This window comes from Taeniopygia guttata, chromosome 34, assembly GCF_048771995.1.
Source record: "Taeniopygia guttata chromosome 34, bTaeGut7.mat, whole genome shotgun sequence".
NCBI lineage: Eukaryota > Metazoa > Chordata > Aves > Passeriformes > Estrildidae > Taeniopygia > Taeniopygia guttata.
Genome location: NC_133059.1, coordinates 798,500 through 822,508, shown reverse-complemented (window position 1 = coordinate 822,508; position 24,009 = coordinate 798,500). Strand labels below are relative to the sequence as shown.

General features: G+C 53.3%; 2 protein-coding genes across 2 annotated transcripts in view; one reads left to right on the top strand and one right to left on the bottom strand.

The window, feature by feature from the left end:
• Positions 1–24,009, bottom strand: part of LOC121468955 (uncharacterized) — a 2,238,800-nt gene that overhangs the window by 1,890,082 nt on the left and 324,709 nt on the right. The gene's annotated exons all lie outside the window — the stretch shown is intronic.
• Positions 15,200–15,787, top strand: LOC140681293 (olfactory receptor 14J1-like). The gene has a single exon (XM_072920852.1). It carries the CDS (start codon positions 15,200–15,202, stop codon positions 15,785–15,787), a length of 588 nt encoding a protein of 195 aa, XP_072776953.1.

The window sequence follows — 24,009 nt, the reverse complement described above, 5'->3', positions numbered from 1 at the left end:
TACTGGGAGTGCTGGCATGTGACAAGGATCATACTGGAGGTTACTGGGCTCATACTGGTGTTGAAAGGAAGCCACTGGGATCCCACTTTGGGCTACTGGGAGCAACTGAGAAAAACTGGGATCATGCTGCAAGCAAACTGGAGGAATTGGGAATGACTGGATGCAGGCTGGAGACAACTGGGACATACTGGGCATGACTGAGATCATACTGGGATAACAAGCACCTTACTGGGATCACTGGGAGTGTCTGGGAATGACCACAGAGATGCTGAAGGCAACTGGGATTTACTGGGGATGTCTGTAACCTTACTGGGGTGACTGGGAACACACTGGGAACAACGGGGACCATGCTGGGGAGAACTGAGAGCGAGTGGAAGTGAGTGGGTCTACACCGGGGACAACTGGGCATGACTGGGACCATACTGGGAGCAACTGGGATCATATGGGGAGTGATGGGGTTGATACAAGGGACAACTGGGGGCAACTGGGATCACACTGGGGAGAACAGGAAGCAACTGAAAGCATGCTGGGGGCAACTGGGATCCTACCGGATCTTACTTGGAGCAACTGGGATCAGGCTGGAAGCAATTGAGGACAACTGGAGTGACTGGGAACATGGTGGGAGCAACTGGGATACACTGGGAGAGACTGAAACCACAGTGGGGGTAAATGGGAACAACTGGAACCACAGTGGATGATAATGGGAGCAGCTATGCCCATGCTGGATTCATACTGGGATCCTACTGGAACTGGCTGGCATCATACTGGGAATGACTGGAAGTGTGCTGGCTGTGACTGGAACCATGCTGGAAGTGACTGGGAGCAACTGGGCCCACCCTGGGAGTGACAGGGAGTCATTCTGGGCAGGGCTGGAATCATACTGGGAGTGACTGGAACCATACTGGGGGGGACTGGGTGCAGCTGGGATCATCCTGGGAGCCACTGGGATTCCAGCAGGTGTGAATGGATCCTGGCTGGGGGTCACTGGGAGCTACTGGGCCCATGTTGGGAGGAAAATCTGGACACATTGAAAGCAACTGGGACCAACTGGAAGGTACTGGAACCGTGCTGAGGGGACTGAGACCACAAATGGGGAAACTGGGTTCATACTGGGAGCGACTGGGACCACACTTTGGGCAACTGCCAGAAACTGGGATCATGCTGGAGGCAACTGGGAGTAACTGGGAAAGACTGGGATCATTCTGAGGTCACCAGAACCTTACTGGGCCAACTGGAATATACTGGGAGTGTCTGTGACCATACTGGGGGGACTGGAACCACACTGGGAACAGCTGGGACCATGCTGGGGACAGCTGAGAGTGAGTGGGACCATGCTGAGTGGGACTGGGACTATTCTAGGGACACCTGGGATCATACTGGGAGGAACTGGGAACAACTGCAACTATTCTGGCAGCAACTGGGATCATACTGGGATCACAGTGGGAGCAGCCGGATCCATGCTGGGTGAGACTGGGAGGAGCCAGGTGAGGGTGACAGGAATCATACTGGGATTGACTGGGAGTGGCTGTGAACAACTGGAATCATGCTGAAAGTAACTGGGAGGAAGTGGGAGGGACTGGGATATACTGGGAGAGACTGGGAGTCATAGGGATCATACTGGTGGTTACTGGGGTCATGTTGGCATTGACAGGGAGCAACTGGGATCACACTGGGGGCACTGGCATCATACTGGGAGTGACTGGGATCATACTGGGATTACAGTGGGTGCCAAGGGACCCTGACTGGGGGTTACTGGGAGCTGCAGGCCCATGCTGGGAGCCAAATGCACACACACTGAGAGCAACTGGGAGCAACTGGGAATGACAGGAGTCATGCAGGTGACAACTGGGATGTACTGGCAGTGACTGGGATAAAACTGGGGGCAGCTGAACCATGCTGAGGTAACTGGGAGTGCCTGGCAAAGACTCTGAGAATGTTCCAGGCAACTGGGATGTACTGGGAGTACCTAAGAACATGCAGGTGGTGACTGGGACCACACTGGGAGCCACTGGGAATGTGCTGGGGGCAACTGGGACCATGCTGGGGGCGAGTGTGAGTGACTGGGGCCCTGCTGGGGGAGACTGGGATCATACTGGACTCATATTGGGATCATACTGGGAGTGACTGGGACTATGCTAGGAGCAACTGGGAGAAGTGGGAACACACCGGAGAAAAGTGGGAGCAACTGGGACTTGCTGGGGGCAAATAGCGTCATAATGGGGAATGACTGAGAATGACTGGGCTCATACTGGGAGAAACAGGGATCCTGCAGGGAGTGAGGGGAAGTGAGCAGGGTGATACTGGGACTGACTGGGCTCATCCTGGGAGTGCCCAGGAAACTGGAAGCACACAGGGGTAGGAACTGGGCACCTGCTGGGAGCAGCCCCTGGCGGCCCCGGTACCCCCGAACCCCTTTCCCGGCCATGCCGCCCCTCCAGCCCCAGCACCCCCCATTGCCGGGTGCCGGCACTGCCAGGGGTCCCCCCTCTCGGGGTCCCCGCTGGGGCTCCTGGGGCTCTCCTCTCTCTGCGCTCCCGCCCAGGGAAGCCGCGGCTCTCCCGGGGCTCCCCAAATCCGGGGTCCCCACGCGGCCCCGGCAGAGCTCGGAGGGCCCGGCCGGGAAGCCCAACCCGCACCGCGGGGGGACCCGCATCCCCCCGGCCCCGCCGGGGCTCTGCCGCCACCCGCACCGGGACCCCCCAAAAACACCTCCCGGGGACCCCCGATGTCCCCCCGAGGGCAGCTGCGGCTCGGCCTTGGAGCCCCGCCAGCTCCAAACATCCCCCCAAAAACCCCAAACCCAGGGAGCCCCGGGATATTTGGGGCCAGCTCCCCCTCCCCGGGCACCTGCGGGATGGGGGTGACGCTCCCGGGGTGCTGCGAGTTCAGACAGAGCCGGAGCCCCGCGGTTCATCCTCCCCGCTCCTCCTGCTGCTCCCGCTGCCGCTCCGCCTCTTCCTCCCTCCTCCTCCTCCTCCCCGCAGCCGCGGGAGGGGCGGGGATGGAGCCGGGACAGGTCGGAACGCAGAGAGGGGTGGGGGGATGCCAGGAGTGACTGGGCTGTACTGGGATCATACTGGGAGCAGCTCCTGGGTGACTGATCCTACTGGGATCATACTGGGATCATACTGGGAGTGAGGAGGAGCAGCGCGGTGGCTCCAGCGCTGGGGCTGGGGGCGCTCCTGGCGGGCGAGGGGGAAGTGGGACCCCGGCACCGGGACCCTGAATCGCCATTGCCGGCACCGGGACCCCCCTGCTCCCCTTATCCTGCACAGGGACCCCCCTGAATCCCCCATTTCCGGACATCAGGGCCCTCTGCTCCCCTTTTCCCTGCTCCCAGCCTCTAGATTTCCCGTGTGCCTGATCCTGGAACGCCCTGGAACACCTTGGACCCCCATTCCTGCCTTTCCCAGCCCCCAGCCCCACCTTTGTGCAAAACCAGACACCCTCTGAACTCCCCCTTCCCAAATACCCCGGGTGTCCCCACCCTGGTACCCCTTTTTGGGAAACCCTGGACTCCCCTTTCCTGGGCTCAAGGACCCCTGAGACCCCCCTGCACCCCCATTCCTGAGAACCAAGACACCCTTTTACCCCTTTGCCCGGCACTGAGACCCCCCTGCACCCCCTTATCCGGCACCAACTCAACATGTTCCCAGCCCCCGCCTCTCCCAGCCCCCAGTCCCACCCTTTTCCCTGACCTGGGACCCCTGGGCCCCCATTCCTGCCTTTCCCAGCCCCCAGCCCCTCCTTTCCTCATGTTCAGGAGCCCTGGCACCCCCTTTCCTGGGCACAGGATTCCCTGGACACCCCATCCCAGCTCTCCCAGTCCCTGCACCCCCTTTCCTTGGCTCTCAGCCCCTGAACCTCCTTCCCAGCTCTGCCATCTCTTCATGTCCCCGATTTTCTTGGCCTGTGGACCCCCCTGGATCCCCAAACTCTCAGCCCCCTCAGCTCCCCCAAATCTTTGTGTCCCCCCAATTCTCCACTCCCTGCAGTTCCTGGAAGTGGCGCTGTCAGAGCCCGGCCCGGGGGTCCCCCAGTCCTTGTTTGGGGGACGTGGACGGGACCCCCCGTGAGCGCTGCGGCAGCGAGCGGGGCCGTATGGAGCCACAGACACCGGGGATGGGAGTGGGAGCTGAGCTGGGATATTGGGACAACCAGAGCTGGGATATTGGGACAGCCAGACCCTGCTCAAGGACAGGAACCGGCCCGTGGCTGACAGTGACCTGGAGACGGGGCCGGTACAACCAGAGCAGGGGGAGTGGGGGGAGCCGGGGGCTGGGCTGGGATCTGTGGGAATGGAGGACTCTGAGGGAGGCCTTGCAGGGCCTCTGACTGGTACAACTCCACTTTCTGTATTTAGTAAAAAGGCATGCCCTATAGTTCTTTTAAAACAGTGGACAAGGCATGAGAACATAGCTAACACAATGACAATTACAATGAAAATCCACAAAATTCCCTTAACCAAAAATGCAACCCATCCCATTAATCCCCACTGACCCAGTCTGGGTTGTTTTCTTCTTTTAAGTCCTTCACAAGTTCCTTCAGTTTCTGGATGTTTGCGTGGATGGATTCTGAGCGTGAAGGGAGATTGATGCAACGCATCCCTTCAAAGTCTTGGCAGCCATGTCTGTGGGCTAGCAGTAGGAAGTCTCGTGGTTTCTTCTTCCTTTAAAAGATCACTTAGGGTGACAGAGGTAGCATTGGCTTACTTACTGAGCCAGCACCCTAAGTGATTTATTTCACCAAGGGCTGCAGCTACCCAGGGTAGGAAGAGGGAGACTGCAATCTTTTTTGGTTTGTTCCATCATATAATTTTGGATTGGAATTTTCATCAAATTCTGTGTAGGATCTTTTGTAGTGTTTTAATTTGCTTTCTTTTTTCCAATTATATAACAAGGCGATATTTGGAGTAAGGGTAGAAAGTTTTCCAAGGCTACAGGGACCTCCCTGGAGCCGCGAGGGGTTCCCAGCCCATAGTCGGTTACCACAGATGAGAAACGTTCCCTTGGGTAATACTTTGGGGTGGAGAGAGGATGCAGAGATCACCTGAGCGGTGTAATTGCACCAGTTGTAGTTCCCAGTGTGCCGGCCATTCCGAGCGAGCGATGATGGTCACGTCTGCACCGGTGTCCAGCATCCCTGGGAGGTGGATCTTCTCTCCTCTGTAGGATAGACCACACTCGATGTTAGGCTTACTTGGTCCCACAATTTGTGCCCACATTCTGTAGGGTTGAGAGGAAGCTGTTCCCTGTGATTCTTTGGGAGTAGAAAGGCTTGTGCGATCAGAATTCCTCATGAAAGGAAAAATTGTGAGTCCGTGCAGCACAGCTGGACTGAGATTTCTTGTCCTGGGTGCACTGTTTGTACTTTTGGAACAACAAAGATTTCCTCTGGGCCATGGAGAGTGTCACCTATAATTAAAATGTCAAAAAAAAGCCCCTTTTGGCCCATGCTTTCCTGTGGGAACATGATAAACATCCTTATTATTAAAGTCAATAGACAAAGCAGTTACCAACTGGCGCCGTGTTCCCATCTGTGTCACTCCATGTGTTGGATCCTCTCCATGTGGCCTGGGATCTCCTGGGATGATGCATGGTTGGGTCTGGATGGCTTTTGATTTGTTGTCTTTGCACAGGACCTGGCCGCGCTCCATTGGAAGTTTCCCAAACACTGCTGGTAGTGCTGCTGGTTCTGGGGTCTTTGGTAGGTGTTTTGGGGGTTTTGGGTAGGTGACCTGTCCGGACAGTCCTTTATAAAATGTCCAAATTCCCCACAGTGATAGCAGCAGGCCTGGTCTTTGGAAGTTACTGCTGCAACTGCACCAGAAACTCCTTCTGCAATACCCTTAGCTACTGCTTGGGCCACTGTGTTTTCAGAGGACAAATGACGTGTACAGCTTTCCACCATTTGCTCTCTGGTAGGTTCTGTATCCAAGGGTAGGGCCTTAGAATTGTTTTACATTGTTCATTTGCATGTGATAAGGCAAGCTGGCACAACAGTTCTTTTCTTGCCTCTTGTGCTCTCTATCTGTTTTTCCAGAGCATTTTTTTAGTTCTGTCTACAAACTTGATAAAGCTTTCACCTACTCCTTGTTTAATACTAGAGAAGTGTTGGGTAGGGATAGAGTCATCTGGGGTAAGGAGCAAGGAGGTTTTTGCTGCAATAGCCAAGTCTTGTAGTGCTGCCTTAAGTAAGGTGTTAGCTTGGTCACAGGGTTTCTGTAAATCCCTTTCTCCAGCCAGCTGTTGGACTGTAAAATCTGGCCTATTTCCATCTTGTGCATAGATGTCTGATAAAGTTTAAAATTGTTTTTTCCAATGCCTTTCCCACAGCATATATTCTGCAGGGGAAAGAAGGCAGTGGGCAATGTTTTTAAGATTGTGAGGTACCAAAATATGTGCTGAAAAGAGCTTCCAGGAATTTCTGAGAATATGTGAACTTCTACCCTATTCTTTGTCTATATTTCATAGTTGCACCGGTTCTTTATTTTGTGTTAGGTTCCCACGTTGTTTTAGTGGTGGCCCCACCTCTTTTCCCCTTTATATAAATTGCTGGGAAGGCAGAAATTCTCTGAGCCAGTTCCCAATCCCCTGCCCGAGTCACTTCCATTTTGATTAGAGCCCATGGATCAGTGTCCTCTGTGTCACTATCAGACTCACTGTGCTCAGAGGAGGAGTGAGAGCGAGCAGGAGGTGCACTACGCTTTGTTGGGCGTGTTGGAGCGAGGGTTTGCAGGGGTGTGGGGGGCTGGACAGAGTGTGAGGGGGCAGCTGGCTGGGCTTGGCTAGAGGGAGGCAGCAGTGGAGCGGCAATGGCAGCGCCACTGTGGCACAGCCTGCGCAGGGCTGAGGTGCGTGGGGAAGTGGGGTGCCCCCGTGGGGGTCTCGGAGGTGCCGCTCGGGGGGCGCTGAGGGTGGGTGGGTGGGTGCAGCGCTTGGGGATGAGGGCAAGGGAGGAGCGGGGCAGAGGAGGCGGTGGGGCTGGGGGAGCTGCTGCCATCACGGCGGGGCTGCGGCGGGCAGGCAGGCAGGGATGGGAGCGGGCTGGGGAGAGCCGCAGCGGGGCTGGGAGGCACGGCTGCAGGGCTGGGGGAGTCACGGGGGCTGCGCGGAGGTTTTGGGGTGAGGCAGGGCGTTCCCGATGGAAACCGACACAGGTACAGCCCAACACTGAGCGGGGCACGGGGCGCGCAGCGCGCCTCGTGTTGCGGGACCGGGGAGCGGAATCCGCGCTCGCCGCGTCCGAGGGGGAGCGAGGGATGGGTGGGCTCCACGGACCCCGCGGGTGGGTGGGGTGGTACAATGTCTGTGTTCCCCGTCCCAGGGACTGAGACAGGAATGTTATCTGGCAAATTAGCGTTTGAAGGGACAGTGTCTGTTGAGAAAGATAAGGGTGGAATTTCCTCAGCAGAAGGAAGCTGCAGAGAATTTGTCTTTTAGTCTGCTTTAGTAATTGAGAGAAATAGAGGTAGAAACTCTGTTACAGAAAAGTTTTCATCAGTTTGGAAAGCGTATATTGTTGTCCCTACTGTGTCCCCAAAAGAATCTAAACTGATAGTATGTGTGTTAGTGTCTGGAAACTGGGAAATAATCTATTCTATAAATTTTTTTGAGTTAGTTTTTGAAATATTGCCTTTAGAGAAAGAAAAGCTGTTAGCAGACAAGATTTCTAGGATTTATAAATATAAGTCTCTCTCATTCTGGAATATTTTTAATTTACTAGATTTTGATCCCATTTCAGTATAGTTCTCTTCCCCCCACCCCCCCACCCCCCCCACCAGTAAAAAGAAAAAAAGAAAAAAAAAAACAACAAAAAAGGACCCAAGATAAAAGTGCGCAAAAAGGCTGTTTTAAACCTACACTTCTTCAGCCGAATGTGGGTCAAGGAACTGCTGGGTGAGTGGTCTGCCGTCCAACTCCTGAAGATTTCATCCCAGATGGCGATATGGAGGTTCATCAGATGCCTCTTCAGATAACTTCTACAACGGAGGAGTTACCTTCAAGGGGCCATGGCTGCCCGAGGCAGTGACAATTCATGAGGAATGCTGCTCTCAGGGGTGCCAGGATGCCAGTACTCCGTTAGTGTAATGCAACCTGGGGTCCCAGCGGCTGCCGCTGGTGTCCCGGATAGCGCTGGGCTGACGGGCTCAGCCTGTCCAGGTCCCTCAGGCAGACTCCCAGCCGCGGGCAAACTTAGCGAGCAGCTCTGGAGTGATTTCAGCTCTTTGGTGAATTCAGCTCTTAGTGATTTCAGCTCTTTGCTCGCTAACTGCCTCGACAGACACAGGGATGAGAGAGAGAGAAGGCTGTATGCGGTTCCACAGCCGTGTCTTTATTGGCAGCTCCTGTCAAAGGGACAGTGACAGCTCTTCTGCCAAACTGGGCAGAAATGGGTACAGGAGTGTTGGAAATTGTCCACTTGCCAGGGTCAGGGCGAATGTGAGCCATGGTCTTACAGAGAGATAACAAGGGTCCAAATGTGGAAGAGGGGCTTCTTTGGTCCAGTCATCATGACTCAGATTTCTTATCTTAGGTAACTGATCCCCAGTGAGGCCTTACAGGGCCTCTGACTGCTACAGATACAGAAAAACCAGATTGGTTAATTGAAATAAAACACCATCACCATTGACCAATTAAGAAATTGCCCTTTGGTAAACAAATCTCCATAACACATTCCACATGTGCAGAACAACAGGTGCAGCAAGTGAAGATAATAATTGTTTCTCATTCTTTTCTCTGAGCTTTCTCACAGCTTCCCAGGAAAATTCTGGGAGATCTCTCTCTCTGCTCAGAGGATATGTGATTACCATAGGTCAGTTGTGACAATGCAGGTCCAAGGACACCACGGTGACACTACAGAACCTCATGGAACCAAGGGGCCATTGTGACACCGTGCTGCCTCATGGAATCAAGGAGACCAATGTGAAACTCAGAGACCCCAAGGAACCAAGGGTCCACGGTGACCTTGTGCAGCCGCAGCGTCACAGAGGAGCCGCTGTGACACAGCGAGGGCACACGGAGCCCAGGGGCCATTGTGACACATCAGGGCTCTGTGGAACCACAAAGCCATTGTGACATTGCAAGGCCTCATGGAAGCACGGGGCCATTGTGACACTGCAGAAGCAAGGGGAACATTGTGACACTCCAGGGCCTCATGGAACCAAGGAGATCCTTGTGACACTGTGGGGTCCTACGGAACCAAGGGAACATGGACAGGTCTGGCTGGCTGGGCCTCCTGGGGACCACCTGACAGGTCCAGCTGGCCTTGGCATGTCCAGGGCTGCTGCTCATCTGCCCCTGGAGCACTGGGGCTCAGTGCTCTCCTTCCTGTGGAAAGAACTGTCCTCCTCCAGGAGCCCATGGCCAAAATTTGGATTCCTCCTCTTATTTTGCTTTTATGCAAAGATTGTTCCCAGATGACATCTGCCAGGACAGACAGATCTGGCTGGCTTGGTCACCCAGGGGCCACCTCTCGTCTGCCTGTGAAACACTGGGACCCTGTGCTTTTCTTTCTTATGGGAAAAAAAGCACCTTTCACACCCACGCACCCAAGGCCAAAGTTGGGAATCCGCCTCCAGGATTCCCTATATCCAAGGATTTCTTCCAGACAAAAGCTGCCAGGACTGACAAGTCTGGCTGGCCTAGGTTTTCAAGAGTTAATTGTTATCTGCCTTTGAAACACTGGGGCTCTGTGCTTTCCTTGCTGATGAAAAGAACTCTTCTTCCTGCCCAGGTGCCCATGGCCAAAACTGAGATTCCACCTTCAAAATTCTGAATATCCAAGGATTTCCCCCAGATGAAAGGTGCCAGGAAAAAACAGGTCTGACTCTCTTGGCCTATGGTGACCACCTCTTATCTTCTTCCAAAACACCTGGGCTTCACCTGGGCTTTTCTTTCCTATGGGGAAAACCATCCATCTTGACCAGGTGACCATGGCCAAAGTTGGGAATCCTCCTCCAGAATTCCCTAGATCCAAAGATTTCTCAGTGATGAAAGCTACCAAGACAAACGGGTCTGACTGGCTCAGCCTCTCAGGAGCCACCTCTCTCCTCCTCTGCCTTTGAAACACTGTGGCTCTGGGCTTTCCTTCCTATGGAAAAGAACCGTCCTTCTTACCAATGCAGAAATGGCCAAAATTTTGGTTCCACCTCCAAAGTTCCTTTATCCAAGGGTTGCTTTCAGACAAAAGCTACCAGGACAGAGAGGTCTGGCTGCCCTTGGCCTCTGATAGCCGCCTTTCATCTGCCCCTGAAACACCGGTGTTCCACGCTTTTCTTCCTGTGTAAAAGAACTGTCCTTCACCTCCAGGCAACCAGGTCCGAAACTGGTATTCCACCTCTGAAATTCCCTATGTCCAAGGACAAAATCTGCCAGCACCATCTGATCTGGCTGCCCTTGGCCTCTGGTGGGTGAGCCACAGCCCCTGGAACATTGGGGTTCGCTTGTTCCCTTCCTATGGAGACCATGGTGACACTGTGAGGACCTGGTGGTACTTTCCCTAAAAAAATTGCAATTTGTAAAGGTATCTCTCAGAACAATACCTGGCAGCTTTGGCTGGCCTTGTCCTCTAGTGGGCACCTTTCATCTGCCCCTAAAACAGTGGCACTCTATTCCTTCATTCCTGGGGAAAATAGCTGGTCTTCATGTCCAGGAACCACAGCAAAAATAAGAATTGGCCACCAAGCCTGCCTGGGCTCATGGAACCATCTGCAGGCCCTGGGCAGATATTGACCCTTCCAGTGCTTCCATCCTCCCTCCAGTGAGAGAAAAGGACACAGGGCAGGCACACAGAGGAGCAACATGAAGACACCGAGGTCACTGAAGAGGAAGTTGAGTCACAAATGGGAGGGATGAGGAGATGCTTTGATCTCAGGGCTGAAATCCTCTGCTAAAGCTATGGAGAAGGATGTTATTGATACATCAGGCTCTCTTTTTCCCTATAAGGCATTGAAAAATATGGGGAGATGACTTGTTCAGCAAAGGCCTCCATGCTAAAGTAAGGAAATATTGAAGTAGCTTGATGCCATGAGGTGTTTGAACAGACAAAGAGAGCAGAGTGATGAGACCCTGTGCCCTCAGGGAGAGAAGAAGATGATCTCTATTCCCAGAGATTAGGATGATTTCAGAAAGAGATGAAGAGAACCTTTGCTCTTAAACAGCACATCTTTAAACTAATACCACTTAAATTGACATGTCCCCTAAACACAGCTGTGGGAAAATCTGTGAAAAAATGGGAGAGATTTCACAATTGCAGATTTTTCCTAGTGGCTGCTATTCATGGAAAAGAAAAGCCATGAGATAATTGTTTTCTTGTGGAGAAGTCTCCATAACATTAACAAGGGGAGGTTCTTTCCCTAAGTGAACTGAAGAAAGACTATTCTAGAGGTGGAAAATTGACAGAAAATTTTAGATTTTGTCTCTTTACATTGTCAGATTGTATGGAGAAAGGAAGTGTTCTGAAAGTTTAGTTCTGATCCTTATTACTCTGTCTTTTAGTTACTCTTAAGAAACTTTTCTTTATACCATTTAAAAGTTTTGAGCCGACTTTGCCTTTCTTCTAATCCTATTTCAAGAGCAGGAAATGAGTAAGTATATTCTAGTGTGTGCACTGGTAATTAGACAGCACTGAACCCACCACACTTATTGATATATTGCCCAAGAAATCCCAAAATGGTGAACCAAAACCACTACAGAAACTTCCTGATGAACTGCCCCAGACCAGAGGGAAAACAAGGCAGAGCCATGGTTTGTCAGGAGTTGCCTGAACCTAATGATCCCTGTGGTGCATTTGGAGCTGAGCCCTGGAACCTCAGGGCCTGAGAGGAGATTGCACAAACCTTTCCAGGAGTCAATGGCAGAAGAAAACCCCAAACTGTCTCAAAGCATTAATGGGTGCCACTGAGGTCCATCCCCAACACAGGCTCCTCATGGACTCCTTGAAGGAGAGAATTGGAGACTCAAAATGGCACAAAAACCTCTCAGTGTGGAAAGGAAAATCCAAAGTACCTGAAAAAAGTTTAGTATCTCAGAGTATTAATGAGCCCCAGTGAGTGTCAGTACAAAGCTCTCAAGGGACTCCTTAAGGCAGATAATTGGGGCCATGATTGCACAAACCTCTCACAGAGTCTGTATCAAAAGGGAAACACCAAATACCTTAAAAGAAATGCAGTTCTGGGAGCATGAAGGAGCCCCCAGGGCCATTCCTGACCAAGGCTCCCCAGGGACTCCTTCCAGCAGATCCTTGAGGCCACTGGGATGTGGGCTAGGGGGGGATGCTGAGGGCAGGACCAGGGGGTGACAGTGCCCAGCCTGGCTGGGGCTGTGCCAGGAGGCCCCAGGGCCTCAGGACAAGGTGTCTCCTCCCAGCCCTTGGTGGCACAGACCCTGCTGTGCCCCAGGGCACCAAGACTTGGCTTCTCTTTGTCCTCACCTGTCATCAGTGCCTCCAGTTCTCTGCTCTGCCTGGGGCCTGGGGACACTTTCTCAGTCGTGTCCCTCAGTGGGACCCATTAAAAGTCCAAGAAACTTTGGAGTTGGATTCTGACTTGGAGTTCTGGAGAGGTTTGTGCAGCTCCCTCTCAGGGCCTGATGTTCAGGGCCTGAGCACAAAGCCCCAGAGGGTCATTAAAGTCCTTGTGCTGTGTCTGTGCTGCTGAGCTGGGCTGGGCTCCTGGCACAGAGGGTGATCCTGGTAACCAAGCAGAGCTTCAAAAGCACATTTCTCTTGCTGAGCAGCTCTTCTCCCAGCCCAGCAGGGCTGGGGCACTGCCTGCAGCCAGCCCGGGCACAGCACAGAGGCACAGAGAGCTTCAATCAGTCAGGGCTGGGAAGGGGCTGAGAAGTGCCTGGGGCAGAATCACTGCCAGCCCTTGGCACAGGAACCTCTGGCTGCAGGACAATGCAGCTGCAGCTCCTGGAGCGATCTCCTAAAGCTGGAACATCCCAATGCCCACAGACCCTGTGAGTGCATTCTCTGCTCATCTCCTGTGCAGAGCAGCCAGGGGTGCCCAGGGCTGTCCTGCAGAGCAGGGTCCTGCAGCCCAGGGCGCTGTGCTGGGCCAGGACTCTGCTGCCTGCCAGGGACAGCTCTCAGCCGGCCCTGGAGCTGCTCCCAGCGCTGGCCAGGAGCTGTGGGGGGAAGGAGCCGCCCTGATCAGGGCAGGTGCTGCTGCTGAGAGGGGCTGGGTGGGGCAGGGCTGCTCCCAGCTCCAGACCAGCCTGGGCACAGCTCCGGAGGGCACTTCCCAAAGAAGGTAAGCCTGGGATTGCTGTAAAGGTCAGGGGATTTCCTGAGAGTGTTTTCAATTTCCTGCTTGGAGCAGGGTGGAAATATTGGGGTGATGACAAAATGATTTTTGCTTTTCATATATTTGTCATATATTCACAGATCTGTAAATTACTATGATATAGTTATAAAACTATAATCCTTACCTAACTCTATTAAACTACCGTTATATAATTAACATAATTATAATCCTTAATTAACTCTAGTACATTTCCTAACCTTTTTCTTAGATTTTAGAACAATAAGCTACTGTCTAAATACATTCCTGAAATTCTGTATAGTCTTATTATCAGGAAGAGGACCTATAAGAACAACATTTTGGTTTTTGAATGTGAGCAGTGATAAGAAAAAGCTGGGCAAAGAAATCCTTGGACCTACTCCAATGGGTTGAGCCAGCGGTGTGTAACTGGAGCAACTGAATCTCCTATAGGACGTTCCTGTTAAATATCCTAATTAATCAACCTTAATGAATTGCTGAAATCAGGGTTTGATTGTTCCTCATCCCCACTGGGACACCTGGAAGCTTCAAATAAAGGTCTGGTTTTTCCTTTATTGTTTTAACACTGTTGTAAGGAGGGTTTTTTTCTTTTTTGATTTTAAAGAACAGGGGGATGAGAGAAGCAGCACAGGAATTGTAATCCCAGAATCACAGAACATTCTGAGTTGAAAGGGACACACAGGATCATCAAAGGAATGTTTGAACATTTACAGAGACTCCAGAACTGTGACTTTGGGTGGTCAGTCTCTCTGCTGCGAGCCTCCCAAAGGGCCTTCAGCCCCTCCTCATCCCTGGACAGCAGCAGCATCACCTCTGCAGGGCCCAGCAGGGCTCTCCTGAGCTGCCCTTGCCCAGCTGCACACAGAGCCTGCCCCAGCCAGGGCCCTGCACACAGGCAGGTTTCTGTAGGGCCGGGCCGAGGGCACACAGGGTGGGATGGGCTCTGCTGGCAGGGACAAGGCACCTCTCAGGAGGGGATGTCCAGGCCCAGGGAGATGCTCAGGGAAGCAGAGGGGGCTGAACAGAGCAGTGCTGGGGGAACAAGCCCATCCAGCCCCTCACATGCCCTCAGCCACAGGGAATTCTTTGCCTCTCACATCTCTCATTGGCAAACTCGGAATGCAGCAGAAATTCTGGGGATTTCTGACCTCAGTGGGCCAGGAATGGTTTGTGGGTAGGAAAACAATTCCTAAAACCAACTCCTGCCATCTATTTCCTTTTGAAGTCTAAGTGCAGATGGTATCCAAGCCTTTCTGCAGTGATTCCCCTGACAAATCCTGAATATCCAGCCTTGTCCCTCTGCCACAGGGCCACAAACCCAGGGAAGCAGGGCAGGGATGGCTCCTCGAGAGCCCCCACGCTCAGGTGTGGCTGCTCCTGGCACACTCAGCCTGCACAACTGGAGCTCAGGCAGGGACCTGGGTGAAGGTTTTCCCAGAGCAGGAACAAGGGTGGGTGAGTCTCACCAGGACAGTCTGCAGGGAATGGCCCAAGCCTGGTTCATGGCAGCTTCTCCTGACTTGTCCCTGACCTTTCTCCATGAACAGGTGCCCATGTGCAGCCACAGCAAATGTCCAACAGCAGCTCCATCAGCCACTTCCTCCTGCTGGCACTGGCAGACACGCGGCAGCTGCAGCTCCTGCACTTCTGCCTCTTCCTGGGATCTCCCTGGCTGCCCTCCTGGGCAACGGCCTCATCATCAGCGCCGTAGCCTGCGGCCACCACCTGCACACGCCCATGTTCTTCTTCCTGCTCAACCTGGCCCTCAGCGACCTGGGCTCCATCTGCACCACTGTCCCCGCAGCCCTGCACAATTCCCTCTGGGACACCAGGGACATCTCCTACTCAGGATGTGCTGCTCAGCTCTTTTTCTTTATGTTCTTCATGTCAGCAGAGCTTTCCATCCTGACCATCATGTGCTACGACCGCTACGTGTCCATCTGCAAACCCCTGCACTACGGGACCCTCCTGGGCAGCAGAGCTTGTGCCCACATGGCAGCAGCTGCCTGGGCCAGTGCCTTTCTCTATTCGCTGCTGCACACAGCCAATACATTTTCCCTGCCCCTGTGCCATGGCAATGCCCTGGGCCAGTTCTTCTGTGAAATCGCCCAGATCCTCAAGCTCTCCTGCTCCAAATCCCACCTCAGGGAGCAATGGTTTCTTGCTGTTAGTGTGTGTTTGGTATTTTGTTGTTTTGTGTTCATGGTTTTCTCCTATGTGCAGATCTTCAGGGCTGTGCTGAGGATCCCCTCTGAGCAGGGACGGCACAAAGCCTTTTCCACCTGCCTCCCTCACCTGGCCGTGGTCTCTCTGTTTATCAGCACTGGTGTATTTACCTACCTAAAGCCTCCCTCGATGTCCTCCCCATCCCTGGATCTGGCCCTGTCAGTTCTGTACTCGGTGGTGTCTCCAGCCCTGAACCCCCTCATCTACAGCCTGAGGAACCAGGAGCTCAAGGCTGAAGTGAGAAGAATGATGCCTGGATGCTTTCAGGAACATTAAACTGCTGGCCAATTTCTGCGAATCACTTGTAATAAAAGTCATCTTTGGTACCTCTTGTTGGTTTAGTTGCGGGGATTTTTTTTCCTTTGTTTTTCTTTTTTCATGTTTTCCACAATAAATGTCATTTTTGGTGCCACTTCTCATTTTGTTTGTGTCCACATTCCCTATTGCAACAGACTGTGTCAATGAGGGGCTGCACTCCTGGTGGCTTTAAAGGAACTAAAGAATTTCCCAGCACAGTTTTCTGCAGAGATGCCCTTTTGTTGCCTTCCCTGGAGCTGCAGCAGCAATGTCTGTGTGCAGAGCTGGGGGCAGATCAGTGCTGGCACAGTAGCTGTGCTCCTGCTGGCCACACCATTCCTGATCCAGGCCAGGAGCCATTGGCCTTCTTGGCCACCTGGGCACACGGCTGGCTCATGTCCAGCCTGCTGTCCATCAGTCCCTGCAGGTCCCTTTCTGCCTGGCTGCTGTCCAGCCACTCTGTCCCCAGCCTGTAGCGCTGCAGGGGTTGTTGTGGCCAAAGTGCAGGACCCGGCACTTGGACTTGTTAAACCTCACCTTGTTGGGTTTGGGCCCTGGATCCAGCCTGTCCAGGGCCCTGTGCAGAGCCCTCCCACCCTCCAGCAGACCCACACTCACATCCAGCTTGGTGTCACCTGCAAATTTGGGGATGGTGGGCTCGATCCCCTCCCCCAGATCATCGGTGAAGATGTTAAACAGGACTGGGCCCAACACAGATCCCTGGGGACAGCACCAGGGACTGGACACCAGCTGGGTGCAGCACCATCCCCACCCCTCTCTGGCCCAGCCTCCAGCCAGCTCTTCCATCTCCCAGCCAGGAGGGAACCTGCCCAAGCCGTGGGCTGCAGCTTTTCCAGGGAATGCTGTCAGAGACAGTGTCCAAGGCTTTGCTGAAGTCCAGATGGACACATCCACAGCGTTTCCCACATCCACAGGTGGGTCACCTGGTTATAAAAGGAGATCAGGGTGCTCAGGCAGGACCTGCCCCTCTTAAATCCACGCTGGCTGGCTCTGACCCCTCGGCCATCCTGTGGGTGCCCTGTGGTGGCACTCAAGGTGATCTGTTCCATAACCTTGCCAGGCACCGAGGTCAGGCTGACAGGCCTGGAGTTCCCCAGATCCTCCTTCCAGCCCTTCCTGGGGATGGGCTCACACTGGCACCTCCAGTGCTCTGGGACCTCCCTGGTGAGCCAGGACTGATGGTAAATGATGGGGAGCAGCTTGGGGAGCTCATCCACCAGCTCCCTCATCCCCCTAGGATGGATCCCATCCCATCCCATTCACCTGTGAGCGTCTGAGTGACTCAGCAGGTCACCAGCTGCTTCCTCCTGGATTACAGGGAGCTGTTCTGCTCCCTGTGCCCATCTACCAGCTCAGGAGAACTCTTGTCCTGAGGACAACGTGTCCTAATATTGAAAATTAAAAGAAACAAGATATTAAGTAGCTTGGCCTTTTCCTTATCTTTTGTTAGTATATTTTCCACTGCATCCAATAAAGAACAGTGGTTCTCCGTATACCAGATTTTTCTAATAATTTATTACTAGACATATTTTTTATTCTTTTTCACAGAAGTGTCCAGGTTAAGCTCTAATTGAGATTTCACCTCTTTCCTTTTTTTTCTGCATGACCTAACAACTTCCTAAAACACTTGCTAAGTTCCCTGACCTTCTTTCCAAAGTTAATGCACCCTCTTATTTCCCTTGAATTCCCACAAAAGCTCCATGGGCAGACAGGGCAGTCATTTTCCTCACCAGCTCATCTTTTGCCACACTGGGACAGGCTGCTCCTTCCCCCTTAAGATTACTTTCTGGAAATGTGTCCGTCCTCCCTGGACCCCTTTGCTTTTAAGGGCTGTTTCCCTTAAAAATCAGTACCTGATTTGGTACTCCCCAAATCAGCATCCTAAACAGGCCAAAGTCTGCCCTTCCTAATTCCAGCGCAGAAGTTTTATTGCTGCCCCTCCTTCTTTCACAGATCATTGAAAACTTGATTATTTCATGGTCCCTGTGCCCCAGGCAGCCTCTGACCCCCACATCTGCCACCAGCCCTTCTCTGTTTGTGAACAGCAGGAGACAGAGCTTTCCTTGGGAGTGCAGTGTTACCAAAAATTCGGTAAAACAGAAAACTCCTTAACACCAGAGCAGCATTAAGAAGCAGCATTCTTTATTCAGCCGGATGCACAGGGGATAGTTCCTCCCAAAGCCGAGCATGCTGAGTGCAGGAAAGCTTCTGTTCATATTCTGTATTTTGCACACATATTCATTGATTGTGCTGGACTAAACACACATCTGATAATCATTTCCCCAAAACCATTAACATATTTCCCCTCTGCTTTACCCATGTGTTCTTCTGTCCTGGGGGTCTCTCTGGTGGTCCCTGGTGGTCGTGGACCCCAATGTTCCCGTGGGCCTGGCTGAGCTGGCAGGACACTGAGGCTGGTGAACTTCCAGTTCCCCTTCTCCCACAATGGGCACTGTGTGGTTTCCATGGGCCTGGGGTTTTGGAGAACAAGCTCCAGGCGTCAGCTCAGCTGGTGGAGACAATTTATCACCTGGTAACATGAGGTCACAGAGTGGGCTATGACATCACAGAGTGGGTTAAGTGAGGTCATCGAGCAGCTACAGCATCAAAGACTGTCTCTGTGACATTACAGAGCTGGCTGTGACATCACAGAGCTGGCTGTGACATCAGAGACCTGCTGTGTGACATTACAGAATGGGCTGTGACATCTCAGAGGGGCTGTGTGACATCCCAGGAGGGCTCTGTGAGGTCACTGGGTTGGTCACTCCGTCCCAGCTCCCCCTCACAGTTTCTCCCAACAAGTCCAATGCTGTTCATGCCCAGCAGGGTCCCTGTCCCCTGGCATCTCCCTGAACCTCCACCAAAGGATGTTCCACAGGATCCACCCCGGAGCCTGACATGGGGACAAGGGGCCAGGGCTGTGTGACCAGGACATCAAGGACATGGATTATCCAGGTCCCTGTGACCTGGGTTGGGTTCCCCAGGGCAGGAAAGATGTCTGGCAGCTGGAGCAGGGTTAGGGAAAGGCCTCCAAGGTGGGGCTGGAGCCCTTGGGCTGTGAGCAGAGGCTGAGGGAGCTGGGCTTGTCCAGCCCGGAGCAGGGAAGGCTGAGGGGCTCCTCATCCCAGCCTGGCAGTGCCAGCGAGGAGGGGATGGAGAACACAGAGCCAGGCTCTTCACCAGGGGGCCTGGTGAGAGACAAAACCCAAAAGCAGCCTGACCCTCTTCTCCACCCACCACTGACATTCTGCAAACTGGGAATTGTTTGAGCTGCTTTACCCCCACTCCAGGATGAGCATCCTGATACAAAAATTTAATTCAGTTTATATCTATGACAGAATCATGTTTTCAGAAGTAAATTTTCATTTGGAAATCATTTGGGGATGGTGGACTCATTAGACACTTCTGGGACGTTGCACATAGCTCAAGGATGAGTGCGATTGTTATTAAATTGTGTCCTGTTCAACCATGGTCTGTTGGCCATGAGGAGAAACTTTCTGTGCCACTGAGTCTCACCAGTTCCTGACCCCCAAAGGACACAAACCTGATGAGTTGCGGTTCCCACTCCAGTGGTGGCACTTGGAGCTCCCTCCATCCCCAGAGCAGAGCTCCCTTGTCCCAGAAAGTCCCTGGCAATGTAGGGATGAAGGAAACAGAACAGGCTGTGGGGATCAGGGGCAGGGCACAGCCAGGGATTTGGGGTGGCTGTGAGCCCAGGGCAGGACCCGGCCCTTGGCCTTGGTGAACCTCATCCCATTGTCCTGGGCCCATGGCTCCAGCCTGTCCAGATCCCTCTGCAGAGCTTCCTGCCCTCCAGCACAGCCACACTCCCACCCAGCCTGGGCTCACCTGGAACTGCCTGAGGGTGCCCTCGATGGCCTCGTCCAGACCAGCAATAAAGAGATTTCACTGACCTGGCCCCAGTCCTGAGCCCTGGGGACACCCCTGGATGTGACTCCATTCCTCAGCTGCTCCATTCCCAGAGCAGCCTGGCCTGAGCAGAGCTGTGGGGCCAGAGCCGGCTGGGCTGTGCTGGGGAGAGGCCCTTGGTGCTGCCCAGAGCTCAGGGCAGCTGGCAGAGCTTGCAGGGAGCTGGGCTGGGCTGGGAGAGCCTGGCACAGAAACCATCAGTGTCCATCTCAGCCTGGCTGAGCGGGCAGGGCCAGGAAGATCATCCAAGGTCCACAAGTTCTCTGTGTGAGAGCTGAGCTGGTGACCCCCTGAGCCCTCCCAAGTGCTGGGGCTGCACCTCCAGCTCCAGAGGAGATGTGACAGATGGGAGCAGAGACAAATAATTCCTGCTGGACTCTTTCTTGGGTTTGCTTATACAGGTGACCTGGATCCATATGTAGACGAGGTGTTTTGTGTCAGATAACACTATGGGAGTGATAAGAATAATATTTTTAAACTAAAATTATATTTCATGCATAATGCACAATGAGAAAAAAAATACACATAGGATCAAATGAGCATCTGACTTTTTCAGAGGATGAGGGACTCATTTATGTTCCAGCTGCCAAACCCGCTCAAATACTTTCCTCAGGGCTTCCTTGAGATGAGATGTGACCACCAGAGGCCAAGGCCAGCCAGAGCTGTCTGTCCTGGCAGATTTTGGGTGGGATTACCCTTGCATATAGGGAATTTTTCAGGGGGAGTATAAATTTTGGTTGTGGACACCTGGAAACATGGATGGTTCTTTTCCATAAGAAGGAAAGCACAGAGCCCCACTTCTCCAGGGGCTGATGAGATGCAGCCCTCCACGTTCCAAGATCAGCTGGACCTGTCAGGTGGCCCCTGGGAGGCCAAGCCAGCCAGACCTGTTCCATGTTCTCTTGGTTTCATGGCACTCTGCAGTGTCCCAATGTTCTGCTTGCTTCTGAAGTGTGGCCCCTTCCTTCCATGAGGCCCCGCAGGGTGACAATGGCCCTTGGGTTCCACAAGGCCCCACAGTGTCACAATGGTCTCCACAGAAAGGAAACCACAGAGCCCCTGTGTTTCAGGGTCTGATGAATTCTGCAGTCACCGGAGGCCAAGGCCAGCCAGACCTGTCTGTCCTGGCAGCTTTTGTGTAGGAGCAATCTTTGACTATAGGACTTCTGGGGGTGGAATCCCAATTTTAGCCATGGACACCTGGCTGAAAGAAGGAGATGGATGGAGGATGAAGAAGGACAGTTGTTTTTCATAGGAAGGAAAGGGCAGAGCCCCAGCGTTGCAGGGCAGAACAGGGAGACCACCAGAGGCCAAGGCAAGCCAGAGCAGTCTGTCCTGGCAGCTTTTCTCTGGAAGAAACCCTTGCATATAGGGAATTTTGGAGGAAAAGTACCAATTTTGCCCATGGTTGCCTGTGCAGGAGGGATGGTTCTTTTTCACAGGAAGAAAAGCACAGAGCCTCAGTGTTTGAAGGCAGGTGAGAGCCAGCTCTCAGGAAGACAGGGTCAAACAGACTTGTTGGTAGTGGCAGCTTTTGTTTAGGAGCAATCCCTGGATATTGGGAATTTTGAGGGGGGAATCCCATTTTGGCCACGGATGATTCAATGAGAAGGGCAGTTCTTTTCCATTGGAAGGAAAGCTCAGAGCCCCAGGGCTCTGTTTCAGGGGTACATGAGAAGAAACCCTCAACATGCCAAGGGCAGTTGGACCAGTCAGGCCAAGCCAACCAGACCTGTTACCTGTTCCCTTGGACCCATAGGGCCCTGCAGGGTCACACCGGCCCCTTGTGTCTGTGGGGCCCTGCAGTGTCACAAAGGTGGTGTCATATTGGATCCTTGGTTCCATGAGGCCCAGATGTGTCACACTTGTCTCTTGTTTCCATGGGGCTCCATAGTGTCACAATGGTCCCTTGCTTCCAGGAGGCCTTGCAGGGTCACAGGGGTCTCCTTGGTGCCACAGGATCACAATGGACCCTTGGTTCCATGGGCACTCACAGTGTCAGAAGGGTCTCCTTTGTTCCATGAGGCCCTGCAGATCCCCTTGATTCAACGAGGCCTCAAAGTGTCAGAATGGCCTCCAGGATTCCAATAGGCCCCACAATGTCACAGTGGACCTTTTGGTTCCGTGGGGTCCCATACTGTTCCATGAATCCTTAGTTCTATGGGGCCCTGTAGCTCCTTGGTTCCATGGTGCCACGCAGTGTGACAACTGCCCTTGGCCTGCCAACACTCCATAGTGTCACAATGGCCCCTCGGTTCAATGAGGCCTTGTGGTGTCACAATGGTTCAGTGAGGCCTTTAGTGTCACAAGAGTGTCCATGATTCCGTAAGTGTTGGAACCCTGGATGCTGAGAATTTTAAACTTGCTGTGCTGAAAGGCACAGACTTGCAAGAGAACACTGCGTTTGACCTGAGGCTGTGGAGAAGGCTTCCAAAATTGATTAATAGCACTGGGGATACAGGTGCATAGTTGGTTTGAGGTGTATACTACTACAGGGTGGAAAACTTAGAGTTTGGGGTTATAGAACATAGTAATAAATATGAAGCATATGGAGGTTTTAGGGTGGAGACAGGTTCTTCTTATTTACCTTCTTCTTACCTCCTTCTTCATGGGTTTGGGTGATATTTTGTGATTGGACAGAAAATTCTGCATTGCAGGCTTCAAGGGATCAGTTATTGGGTTAAAAGGGAAAATAATTTTGTAAGGACGCAGGAGCCTCCAGGACGGTTTGGATGGATTCAAACAAGAGATCTCTGTTGGTTGCTCTTAGAATATAAGGTTTATTAGGGATGGTGAAAGGTCCTGCCTGGAGCTGCCAGACGAAGCACGTGGCAGGGCCTAAGGTGATGGGGGACAGGAGAGACAAAGGGAAGAGAGGGTGCTCTAGGAGAGCAGGGATTCCAAGAGGGGGAAGATCTAAGAGAGGGGAGAAATGCCTCCCTTGTGCTCTCCAAGATGCACAGGGAGAGCCAGTGAGCAGGACATTTGGGAGGCAAACCTTCCAAGCCTTTTCTGAGGCCAGGCACACACCAAGATCAGCCAAGACTCTCCACCACACTGCCTGGCCCACCCAGCCCAGCTCTGGGCTGGCCCTGGGCCACAGCAGCTCCCAGCAAGCAGGAGGCAAATGCATCTTGCCAAAAGCTGAAACACAGCAGACAGGGAAGATGTGAAAAGTGAGTGTGTAATGGCCTTTTAATTCACAGCTCCCACAGAGAGCTCTGGGGCTCACAGATGGACAGAGATGGTTCTGCTCACCCCTCTGTCCAAAGGGGGGGTAACACACGCTGCTGCAGGTGCTTGGGTTGGTCCCTGCAGGTCCAGGTGGATGCCAAACCTGCTCTTCACAGCCTTCTCCCTTCCCCTGCCCCTCTGCCAAGTGCAACGGGCCTCAAGGACTGAAAGGAGCACAGAGAGCCAAAGGGGGACACTTGCACCTGCCTCACTGGGAGCTCCCTGGGAAGCACTTTCCTTGAGAAGCAAGCCCCTGTCCTCCAAATGCATTTCCCCAAATGTGCAGCTTTTCTGCTCAACACCAACACACCCTTAGGAAACGCTGGCAAGGCTGAAGGACTTCATGTCCTTTCAGGACAGGCACTCCAGCTCCAGCTCCTATTCCCCCAAGTGCCTTTCCAGGTGGAGGCTCAGACGTGCAGCCCCAGGCCCTCTACAAACACCAGCTGCTCAGTGCCTCTTCACCTGCCTCAACTCCTGCCTGCGCCCACGGCACCAAGACCAGGCTGTTCCCAGCCAGAGCCCAGAGCCCTGCTCCCGCAGGACGCTCTTGCCAGCACCTTCCAGGCCTCCCTGCTGTTCACACAGCGCTTTTCATGCCCGCTCCCAACAGGCTCTGGAAGGCAGAGCACAGCCTGGCTGCCTCTGCCACCAGCACAGCCCAAACACAGGCGGAGGAAGAAGCAGCAGGGGCTGTTTTGTGGCCATGCCCAAGAGAGACTGGAAGGGTGCCCTCCCTCTGCTCTCACTTGCTTGGCTTTCTGATTGGCTCTGAGCCTGGGGCTGCCATTCCTCACTTGTGGGGACCAGAACCACAGCCGGGATCCCGGCACTGCCTGAGAGTGCTCCGGGCACTGGCAGGGTCGTGCGTCCCAGTCTCGGGCACCGCGCTGCTGCTTCCTTTGCCCTCAGGCACACCCAAAGCTCCCTGCTAAGCCTGGATGGTCACTGGTTCTGCCCTCTCCCTGATCCTGTGCAGGGATGGAGCACTGCTGATCTTTCTGGAAGCTATTCCT

Coding starts and splice junctions, on each gene's coding strand:
- LOC140681293 (XM_072920852.1), top strand. CDS start 15,200: ATGTGCTACGACCGCTACGTGTCCATCTGCAAACCCCTGCACTACGGG.